Source organism: Equus asinus, chromosome 14 (genome assembly GCF_041296235.1).
Source record: "Equus asinus isolate D_3611 breed Donkey chromosome 14, EquAss-T2T_v2, whole genome shotgun sequence".
NCBI classification, from domain to species: domain Eukaryota; kingdom Metazoa; phylum Chordata; class Mammalia; order Perissodactyla; family Equidae; genus Equus; species Equus asinus.
The window spans coordinates 41,630,682-41,642,935 of record NC_091803.1 but is presented as its reverse complement, the minus strand read 5'-3'; the positions used below and the strand labels follow the sequence as shown (position 1 = coordinate 41,642,935).

The window sequence follows — 12,254 nt, the reverse complement described above, 5'->3', positions numbered from 1 at the left end:
GAAGTACAAAAGGCGACACTATTAAATAGCAATGTCCTTGATCAGGAAAAAGCCCTATTAAAATACAGAGTGTACACCTCTTAAAAGCTATCCTAATCTACCAACGTTAGCTTGTTGTGCCAGTCACCTTGCATTATTCACCCGACCAAGTCATCCTCAAAGGATGCCCACAAAAATCGGGAATGTCTTTAAAAGGTAAGGAAGCAAGGGTCCTTCCAATTGGAGCGACAAGTACTTAGACAACTCCTCCAGGAAGATCAAGACCTCCCTGGGCAACACACTCGATTCCACCTGGACTGGAGCATTCTGTTAGCTCAACTCTCTGTCACTGAGTCATGCATGTCACGAGATAAGTGCTCTGTGTGAACATTCCATTGCTGGCACATCTACACGTTGGAATGCTACCTAAGCACTAAAGTGACGTTTATGGATAGCCAGCATCATAATGGGAAAATACTGAAGTTTCCACATCAGACGAAAAAAGTAGGTTACACAGTGATACATACAGAATGATCATAGCTACGGTCTCGCATCACTTAACAAGGGGGATGCCTTCTGAGAAATGCATCGTTAGGCGATATCATCATTGTGCAAACATCATAGAGTGTAGTTACACACACCTAGATGGTACAGCCTACTACACTCCTGGGCTCTATGGTACTAATCTTATGGGACCACCATCGTCTATGCAGTCCGTCATCGACTGAAACATCATTATGAGATACATGACTATATAATAACAGGTGAACTCATGAAATATCTGGATGGAAGAACAATGAAATATGAAGCATAGCTGTTTTTGAATGGTGAGAAATGGTTTTTTTCTCTTTTCCATTTTTTTAGCTTTTTTTCCCCCCAAAATGATCTACGGTGAGTATATACTGCATATATAATTGGATACACACACACATCAAACACCATTGGTGTATATCTACTATACCCATGAATATGGATAGACTTGACAATATAACTTTGAATAATGGAAGTGGGTTGCAAAATGACATCTTGTTCTTAATGCTTTCCTTATCTGAGGATCACAGATCACCTATCATGGACTGCTGCCTTCACATTGCCTCCCTCCTATCCTATCCCTGATCCCTGCTCCACCAACCCACTTCTGCCAGCCACGACCACTATACCACAACAAAGACTTAACTCTCTAGCGAGCAGGTTGGATGACCTGCTCTGACCCTTCTGCCCTCAGCTTAGGAGCCTTGGGAGGCCACATCTGTGTATATTTACATATGGTGATTGGTAGGCTCAACTCTGTAGTGTAATAGGAATTAGGTATCTTCTCTAGTCCCACCAATTTCCCAGAGTAGAGGGCGTCAGGCTGGAATTACAAGTGCCATAAATATGATAGAAATGTGTCCTAAGTACTCTAAATTAATGGCATGTCCAGATACAGTTTTCTTCTTGGTATCTGTGGCTCTTTGAAAAATGTGTCAAAATCAAATTCTCTCTTTTTCATCCTGGCCACTACAGGCCATGCATCAATGCCTCGTCTCCACCTCTTCCCATTTGTGTCTCCTTCTCTCTCTGCTCCTTCCCTTCTTCTATCACAGCCTCTTCCTTCACCTGATCCAGATTCCCAGGAGGGTTGGACAGGAGTTACAAAAGTCCCAGATTTAAGATTCAAGATCACAGGCACATAGTCACTTACACGGTTCTTTGGCCTCACTGGGAACCTCAGGCAGTTTATGAGTTAATTATCCCCCCAAACCCCTAACACTAGGTGCATTTCTAGGTACTGACGGTCATTGATGCATTTTCACCCAACAAGCAGCCACTGAGTACCAACTCTGTTTGGAACTAGGCCCTGAGGACACGGGACGAAAAGACAAGTAGCAAATGTGACAGTTGAATTTATCATGGAGAGTCTAGAAACACAGACCAGCTTGTAATTGGGAATTTTGTTGGTTCCTATCACAGCCCCCACATGCGTGAGGAGGGGGTGTGACTTAACCACACAGACATCTGAGAGAAATGGTACCCATGCAATCTCCCTCAGCTCGCCACCATCACCCAAAAGAAAGGGTGGCTCATAAAAACAATATAGGGAAAGGGATCCAATAAATGATGCAATTCCCCAGCTCTACCATTTCCCAGTGTGGCCAGGGGATGTGAGCATGGCCACTCAAGTCAGACAGCGCTGCTTTCAGATCCTGGGTCTGCTCCTAAGCACCACGGAAACTCAGACGAGTCTCTTCATTCACAGAGCCTCGGTTTACTTATTTGTAAATTGAGATGCTGGGCACTGACCTTGCAGGATGGTTGGGAAGATTAAACAAAATAAAGTATCTGAAGCACTCTCACATAAGCACTGAAAAATACATTGGCCCTCTTCTCACCAATGATGTGACAGTTGGGGGAATAATTAATCAGTATGGCCATTTCTCCCTACGTATCAAGCCAGATCATTTTTCCTCAATTTTCTCTTCATGCCTTAACATCCAATGAACAGGTTAGAAGAAAAGTCTGATTTCTCAGCTCATTACCTATTACTTGGTTTTTTGGGAAGACTGATGTGTGCCCTCAAGGCCCCTCATTTACCAGAAGTGAGAGACAAAGGGTTTCCCTGGGAGAAATCACCAGAAAACAAATATAACCATGTTATCTAAGAGGAATCCTTTTTGGAACCAGTCAGCCCGCCTCAGAGATGTTACCTTTAGGAAATGCGATGAATCTGATCTGTATTCATGTTGGGATTAATGGATCTTAGTCATTTTCTATGGCTTTAGGGTAAGACAAAGACTTGAATCTCACCTAGGAAAACAGTGAGCTGCCACCTCCCACAGGAGCCAAAAAGGTGAATTTGGACCTGGTAATCTGTCTATATTCTTCAATAGAAAAGTCAGTTCTTCTAAAGAGAGTAATTCATCGGGAGGTTCATTTTCTCCATTCGAATGTGACTCAGGACTTGGTGATCTATTGTTTTCAGCTCCAAGGCTTCTGATTTTAAAGACTTTAAACTCCTATTGTTGATTGTGAGGCACAAGAGGCCCTACCTGATTGGCTCCATAGAAACAGAGGAGTCTTGTTATCACAAAGGAGGCCCCTACTGAGGAGACACTCTTGACATACGCCACCACTCTGCTTTCTCCATCTGACCAAGTGCTGTGCAAAGAGCCCCCACCCAAACCAAAACCTCCCTTAATAACTTTCTCACATTACCCCTTCCAGTGTCCCCCGGCTCATTACTATATAGTCCTACACTAGGCTTCCTTCTGTCTCCCAAACAGGCCCACCTCTCCTCCCTCAGAGCCTTTGCACCTGCTGTTCCCTCTACCAGGAAGGGTCTTCTCTCAGTTCTTCACACATTTGGCTCCTTCTCATCCTTTATATGTGACCTTAAATCTTACCTCTGTGAGCTAAAGGAGCCCCACATACTTCAAGTCACTCTCTCCTCAGACCACCTTATTTACATCCTTCAAGATGTTTACCCTAACATGGAGCTGTCCTGGTCTTTCATTGGTTGAGCTGTTTTTTAACTGTTTATGCTCCATGACTGCCAGGTCCTTGTCTTTTGTCTTCCCTGTCCATGCATGTAATCCACCTGAGCCTAGCACTGTGCCTGCCTCAAAAACCGTGCTTATTGCATATTTATTTATTGACTAATCCATTCAGAATTTCAACCCCAAAAGGCTGACAACTCCAAAAAGGCTGATCATTATTTGTTGACTCATCTCTTCAGAATTTCAACTCCACAGAGGCTGCTCGTTGACGAAAGGAAATTTTCTCCAAACCAAAATGTGCCTTCATAATACATTTAGCAATCGTATTTTTAAAAAATTATCTTTATCCCAAGAGTGGAGCTCTGGGGATTTGCATCTTGTATAATAGTAACTTGAGTTGGAATCTGGAACGTGGGAGGAAAAGTATCCATTCACTTGATCGTTCATTCGCATTGGTATGTCACGTTCTTTGCTTGTCACTGGGGGTAAAAAGGTCAATAAGCCACATTCCCTATATTTAGGCAGTTGATACCCTAGGGGGAAATGCAGACAAACTATAAGCCATAAAAACAGGTGATAAAGATAGAGACAGCGTGGTATGGACTGAATGTTTGTGTCCCCTCCAATTCACATGTTGAAACTCTAATGTGATGGTATTAGGTGTGGCCTTTGGGAGGTCATGCGTCATGAGGGTGAAGCCCTTGTGGATAGGATGCAGGTCTTTATAAGAAGAGACAGGGCAGCTTTCTTCCTCTCTCTCTGCTCTCCACACGTGAGGATCCAATGAGAAGACAGACATCTGCAAACCAGAGCGCCCTCATCAGACTGGGGACCTGCCGGCACCTTGACTGTGGGCTTCCCAGCCTCCAGAACTATGAGAAATAAACGTCTTCTGTTTAAGCCACTCAGTCTGTGGTCATTTGCTCCAGCAGCCTGAGCTGACTGAGACATGGAGACACACCCAGACTCCGTGGAAGTGGGGAGAACCAACCCAACTTGGGGAGGGAGTGGTTAAGACTTAAAGGACAAGCAAGAGTTTGCTAGGTGAAAGGAGGCAATCAGAAAATACTCAGAAAGAAGGGAGATTTCCATCCAATGGTAGGCCTTTTCCTTTTGTGAAACCCCCAAAGGGATGGTACTTTTGTGCATGTTTTCATTAGCAAAGACTATAATCGGGGTCTTGGACTTGGCTATGAAGTCTCAGGCTTCTTCAAAGGGTTTATAGATTAGGCAGAACCTTCACCAGAGGCTCTGACAAAAAAAAAAAAATCAGCTCTTTCTTCAGTCATCACGAAAGAGGAAATGACCCAGATGCAATGCTTGCTTGCTGCTGGTGACCTAGGAGACCGCCAGGAGGGCAGGTCCACCTTGATCACATCAGAAAGTCATATGCAAGGTGTATGTTGACCCCCAAACGGACAGAAGTTGTGAAAACTTTTGAAAAATTTGGATCTTGGAAATACAAAAGAGATGGAAGGAAGTGGAAGGTGCAGACTTGGGGGAGGGAGCAGCCAGAAAAAGACACAAGAGATGATTATTTAAGGACAGATTGAAGGGGAGGGTTGATTCAGCACAGTGGTTAAGAACATGGCGGTGGAGTCGGATGGACTTGTTCCACTTACTAGCTGGATGGCTTCGAACGTGTTTCTTAAATCTCCCCATAACTTAGTGTTTATGTTTAAAATGGGCAAAACCGTTTACTTCATACCGCTGTTGTTGGAATTAAATAATGCAAAGCACTTGGTGCAGTTCCAGGTATTAAGTCTCTTTAAAAATCCATGATTATATTATACTTATTATAATAGAGTATATTTCATAATGCATTTTATTATTGTTTCATAGATCTCATTACTATCAACGATACATGCTATTTTAAAGGATAAGACACATTGAACCCACAGCACCCCTGGACTCACTTGATTTTGACGAACTTCCGACACGGCACCGTGTTCCTCACGCACGTCTCGGTCAGCGGATCTATGTCTTCCACGATGACAAAGGGGGCCTCCTCCAGGGTGACGATGCTCAGATGGTTGTCATCCGGCTCACAGTCCGAAAAGGACTTGTACCGCGGCCACACAGCGTGCCTCAGGCTCAGCGTTTGGTTCTCCCACTTGCCCACCTGCGTCACAAAGACAGAGTCACGCCTCGCTTTCTTGGACTGCTGGCTTCTAGAAAGGCAAGTCCTTCCACATAAGAGGCATGGAGAAGAATCCCATCCATCTTAAGGGTTTCTCGGCTACCTACCTCAACATACACGTGTTTATACGCCAAGAAAAGTGGGGATAAGTGAAAAGCAGAATATTGGGCAGCCCCCATGCCCCGGACCCTCCCCAGACTAATTAAGTACGGGGGTGGTGCCTAAGCCTCATACTTTTAGAACTTCCCAGGTGATTCTAGTGTTCTGCCAGAGTTCAGGACCTCTGATGTCTTGAAAACAGCATGGACTTTTAGAATCAAAGAGCTTTGGACGTGAATCCCCAACTCCGCTGCTTACTCACTGTGCAACCCAGGCAAGCTCTCTGAACCACTAGGAGCGTCTGTTTTCTCCTCTGTAAACAGGCACAACTGTACCTACTTTATAAGGATGTCGTGGGGATTAGATAAGGCAATTTGTGAAAAGCAGACAACACAACATGTGGCACATAGTAGAGACTCTATACCTTTTCTTTTAAGAATAAAAGAGAGACGATGAAAAGGAGAAAGATTTTAAAAGGTGCTAAGAGAAAGAAAAAGAGGAAAGGGAAGAGGAAGATGAAATCAAAGAGCGAAAAAAGGAAGGCAGACTTAGCAGGAGAGACCACAGAAGGAGGACGGAGCGGGTGGGGGAAGGAGAAACAGCGTCACTCCAGGCTCAGATAGGATTCTATTTAAGTCGCAAATTCAGGTGAACTTTTATTAATCCGGCACAGAGTGGAGACTTCTAGTGCTTAACGTACATCAACAGCTGTCAAAACAGAATCGACCGCATTTCCTCCGAGCAGCAGTCAGCATCTCAGTGAAATCAAACTGAAGGCTGTACGTTTTGAACCTTAATTTTACTTGACAGCTTACTGGCACTGTTCACACACAGACCGGGAGACAGCTGCCCCCAGCATCACACTTTCTGCTTCCTCCTCCTGCTCCCACGCGCGACTGCTTGACACCACAGGTCAGCGCTTCATTTGTAATACCAACTTCCAGGAAAACGCCTCATCTGAAAGCTAAGTGCCGAGTCCTGGCTTGTCTGTGTTGACGTGACCCATTCCCCTCTCCTCCTGTAATGTAAGTGTCTCCAGAAATGAATCTTGGGCCCTTAAAGAGACGTCAGACATGCTGGACACCGGGAGAGGTGATGGGGTCCGGGGAGAGAAGGCCATCATGCCCCTGCAAGATTACCTCATCATTTGGACTGGAAAATTCCTGCTGCTGGTAGAGAAACATCCCATGTGGCCAATTACAAAATCGCCCGGCTTCGCTGATACCCTTCTCTTAAAGAGAAGACGGGCAGGAGAGTAATTTGGTCAAACAAACGCGTTCGTTCACCCATGCTGTGATGTGTAACACAAGTGGGAGAGCATGTTGACTCCATCAAATTCTTCACTCGTTCAACATAGATTGATTGAATACCAACTATGAGCTGGCACCAGCCTGGGGACAATGATGGATAAACAGAACGACTCCTGCCTTCTTGGAACTATCACTCGGCTGCGGGACAGACCAAACCAATAATAATAAAGATGCAAATAGACGAAGAGATACCCAAGCCTTTCCTTCTGGGACATGTTACACCAACCCCTTATACCAATCTCTTTTCTTTCCAGGGGCTGGGTAGTTCAGTGGGTAAGAGAATGGCTTTTGGAGTCAAACAGAACTGTTTATCCTGGTCTCATACACTAGCTCAGTAGCCTTGGGAAAGTCACTTAACCTCTCTGAGCTTCACTTCCCCTCTCTGTGAAATGTGGCTAATGACAGGATACTCCTTTCAGGTCTGTAGTGAGATTTGAATGAGTCTAAAATGTACGCGAAGCATCGAGCACAGAATTTAGTATGGAAGATACATGGGAGCTGTTCTTATTTTATTACTGTTGTAGTTAGCATTTAAGATTTAGCTCAAATATCACCTAATCTGTAAAGACTTTCCTGCCTTCCCCAGCGATACAGAACCTTGCATCTATCTCCACCATAGCATTTGATGCTATAATTATAGCAACGTCACTTTTGAGCACTTCAGTGTAGTCAGGAAATGTGCCAATATACCACTTAGTTTAATCCCCACAAAGCCTACGTGGTAAGGATTATTAAACCAGCTTCACAGTCCAGGAAACTGAAGCACAGAGAGGTTATGTAACCTGTTCAAACTCACACAGCAGTAAGCGATAGAAGCAGAGCCATAACATGGGGTTGTCTGAAACCAAGAGTGCTTTCCCCCTAGCACTCCTACGAACTGATCTGCAGGAATCATGTTACAGCTCCAAGACCCTTCCTCCCTTGCAGAAACAGCTCTGAAAGTCCCGGGATAACATAAACAGAGGCAAAGACCATTTACCCAGTAGGATCTTTGGTGATGTCACGGACCACATCACGTACCCTGCCCCAAGGGAGGCAGGCCAAAGTTCCAGCCCAAGGCTGACTCATGGAGAAAGAGTTTGCCAAGGTTTATGGGTTCCCAGGGTGCAATAACTTCCTCAATCTTCTCTAAGTTCCTCTCTCCCTTCCCGACATGTCTAAGTAAGCACCCATGGGTAGGCCAAGGAGGGTGGAAGCAAGTGGTGGGTGGACAAACTTGATCCGAGGTGGAAGCTGCTGTGTAAACACTGTCCTAGATCCTAAGAGCTGTTACCTCCTTCTCGGAGCCTGATGGGCTCCCATTCCAAATGCCAAAAAACCCAACTCCAAGATTTTCTATACCACATGTGGGAGGGCAGACATCCCTCACGTTCCTCTCCTAAGTTCCTATTTATATGGGACTATAACTGAGTCCACTGTTTGTAGACAGGTTTAACAGAGATTCATTCATTTGACAAGTATTTATCAAGTGGCTACTAGGTGTCGAGCTCTGTGCTAGACACTAAGGATACTGTAGCACACACAGCAAAGTTTTTGCTTGTATGGAATTTTTTATGCTCATTAGGGAGACAGACACAAGTCAAATAATCCTACAAAAATATACATCATGCAAGCTGGGAGGAAGAAAGAAAAAATGGGTCTAAGAGAGGAAAGAGGGGGAAAGAAATCACAGCAGGCTTCCTGGAGGAGGTGGCACTTAAGCTGCAATGGGATCCAAGATGAGAGGGTTGGGGGTAAAGGGAAAACAGAAGAAAGGAGAGCACTCCAGGCAGGCAGGGGCCAGATGATGTAAAACCTTGTAGGTCCTGTTAAGGAGTTGAGATTTACCCTAAGAGCTAATCTAGTCTAATCCAGCCAAAAATGGACAATGATATATGGAAGTCATCATGAATATATGTCCATATACAACCTGCCTGAAGGTGGCAGCTCTTAGCCTCCTTGATTCCTTTTTTTTCCTTTTTTAATTACAGAAAAATTTTAACTCATACAAAAGTAGAATAGTAGCATGAATCTCCATATTCCCATTATCTAGCTTCATTAGTGACTAACTCGTGGTTAATCTTGTTTCATTTATACTCCCACCCACCTCTCCCATACTGTATTGAAGGAAATCCCAGACATCCTGTCATTTCACTCATAAATCCTTAATTTGATTCAAGCATCTAACCTCCATCTGCTTCACAATATTATTCCTCAACAGTCTATGTGTTTATGTGTATGTTTCAGTCATTAGACTATGATCCCCTGTCTATAGGGATGTTATATATATGGCGATGGGTCTCTATGTCTACAGCTTCTAACTTAGGGCCTGGCATGAGGAGGGGCTTATTGGACGGTTTTTGATGGAATGAATGAACTGCATTTTTAAAAAGGTTTATGATTCAGAAAATGCTGGTGTATTGATCGACGTGTCCATATGTGCCTCAGCTGTGAAATCTTGCACCGTACGCACAATACTGAAGTGTCAAGAACCCATGTTCTCTCCCTCTTACTTCAACTTGAGCCTCCCAGACTTGGAGCCGTTGGGGGTGGCTGTCTGAATAGCCTCTAGGTATTACATTTTCCAGAAAGAGCCAATACTCTCATGCTGACACCATTTAAAAGGGACTCCAGCTACTCTGAGCTGTTCACAAGGACAAAAAGAGTCAACAGAATAAACCCTGTTTTGAGAAGAAACCTCAGTCTCAGTCAAATCACACCATCTCTGCTTGCCTCAGTTTTCATAAGCATTAAATGGGTATGGAAAAAGAATGCTCCATGTGCCTTTTTTTTTAAGTTGTGTCCAAAACAGAAGACCCTTGTGTGCTCTGAAGATGGTAGCCGTCAATCTCTCTCTCTCCCCCCACCTTTGATCCGATGGTGACTCCCCTGCTAGTCTCTAAACTGGACCTCCTTCTGGCTCCCAGTCCCTTCCAGAATCGTGCACACTGCACTTGGCGGAGTCTTTAACTTGAGATCAGCAGTCCTGACCCATATGAGTTACCCAGAAAAGTTAGCGGGTTTCAGGGTTGCACCACATTTCTGCCAGAAATGAAAGCTTCCTGGGTAAGTTTTCAATGCATCAAAGCAAGTGAAACGATACAGCTGCTGTCAAACACGTGGTCCTATTTCTGGAGCTCAAAGGGAAAATGAAGTCCCAGGACAACTTGCCAAACTTCTGGTTAGCGTTAGACACGACCAGGACAAGAGAGTGCACTTGTGCGTGTGTGTTGGATACACGTGCATGTGTGTGCACATGTGGATCCCATTGATTTTCAGGGGTCAGCTTCATTGCTACCGGGCCCCTCTCTTCTCTCTCTCATCTGGCACAGAGGGAAAGCGTTCAGAATCATTAACACCATGGGCTTAGGGGTCAGACAGACAGACATGTTCAAATCCCACCACTGCCCTTAGCTGTGTGGCCTTGTGCAAGTCACATAATCTTTCTGAACCTCAGTTCCTTCAACCACAAAATGAAAATATTTCCATTTCACATGCTATTTGGGGGTTATGAGCGAGATAATGATGGCAAATGTCCCAGAATACACAGTTCCTGGCACACAGCAAGTTCTCCATATGTGGTACCATTGATCACTAACCCAACATTTATTAAGCCTTTCTTTGGGAAAATGGTGAGCCTTTGTAGCAGAGGCACTGGCTGATGAAATAGAGACCTGAGTTTCTGCTATGACATGCCCTTGACCTTTGACCTCATTGTTTGGGTCTCAGTCTCCTCGCCTGCAACAGGGAAGAGGGAGGTGGGTTTGGAGTAGGTGATCTCGAAGGTCTTTCAGATCTAAGGTTCCATGCAAAGCACAGGGAAAGTTGCCCTCCCAGCTCGTTCCTGATTTGGATCAGGGCAACCAGTAGGTAACTGGAAAGGGATGAAGGGATCACTTCTCATGATCTGATGTTTAATTCTGGAGAGCAGCTATATGTCAGGGAAGCTGTGCATGTGGAAAGAAAAGCCAGCAGAGACCAGCCAAATGACATGCCTATCTCTGAAGTAGGTAGGATGGTTCTGAGAACCATGCCAGAAGACCAAGAAGAAAGAATGGGGTCAAGAGAGCCTTCTTGGCTGGGACACCTCTGTGCTGCCCAAGGGCCAGTGGCACTCAAATCTGAGGCTTCACTCAGAGCTGACTCTTTCTCCTTTTCTAGAGCAGAGCATGGGTTGAAGTCCTGACTCGGCCATTGTACGTTGGGCAATGATGACGACGTCAATGGTTAAAATTTATTGAGTGTTTTACTGTGTGTTTCCAGGAACTGTGCTGAGGGTCTTTCATGCATTATCTGACTCAATCTTCACACCAACTCCAGGAGGTAAGGCACAATGATTACTCTCGTGATGTAGTGAGTAAACTGAGGCTTGAAGAGATGAAGTACCTTGTTCGAGTCACATCACAAGCGGCAAAGCAGAAATTTGAACTTGGCCAGTGAAAACCTAAAGCCCTGCTTAGTCACTATCACCCTCTTTGAAATCTGGCTTCCTCATCTTTTATAGGTAAATAATAGCCCCCGCCTTACGGAGCTGTTGCTAAGGATTACGTGAGAGGATAAAAATAAGTCTTTCTGCCTCCACTATTCTGAGAGCTTTAAATATTAACTCATGTAATTCTAAAAACAGACCCATGAATAAGATACCTCTTATTCTTATCTCCATTTCATAGATGAGGAAACTGAGGCAGGGAGTTTAAGTAACTTGTTCAGTTCACATGGCTTGAGAGTGGCAAAGCCAGGATCTAAAGCCAGGACTTATTTTTAAACAAGCAGAGAAATGCAACTGGAAGTTTTTGCTGGGGGAAGAAAAAGAAAAACTTTACAGGGCAGAAAGCTGACAAACTCCCTCAGCCAGATGATCAAGGCCAATACCAACAGGGGTGAGTCACTTTGACGGTGGGTCCCCTTGATAGGATTTGACGACAGTGGTGCGTCACCTGTGGGGTCTTCCTCCCAAAACACATAACCCCCAAGCCACTGTGATTGGCTCAGGAATGTGTGTGTGACCTCAGCTGAGCCAATGGGAGTTTTCCCTGGGACTTTTTTTGGGACTATAAAGATAGGTGGTCATGACAGAAGAACCAATCAGAGAATGAATACAGAGTTAAGAAATAGAGAGAAGAGAGCAATAAAGTCATGATGGCATTGCTTGAGCTCTTATAACAAAGTTGACATTCACTGGGCACTTTTTATGTATTGGTCACCATTTTCAGCACAACTTTAATTCTTATAAACACTCTATACAAAAGAGGTAGGTGCAGACAGGCGATT

General features: G+C 44.6%; 1 protein-coding gene across 1 annotated transcript in view; it reads right to left on the bottom strand.

The window, feature by feature from the left end:
* GRIN2A (glutamate ionotropic receptor NMDA type subunit 2A) overlaps nucleotides 1-12,254 on the bottom strand; it is a 365,414-nt gene that overhangs the window by 73,308 nt on the left and 279,852 nt on the right. The window contains exon 6 of the mRNA XM_044747218.2: nucleotides 5,372-5,577. Within this exon, the coding sequence (XP_044603153.1) occupies nucleotides 5,372-5,577 (206 nt within the window). The remainder of the gene's footprint in view (nucleotides 1-5,371; nucleotides 5,578-12,254) is intronic.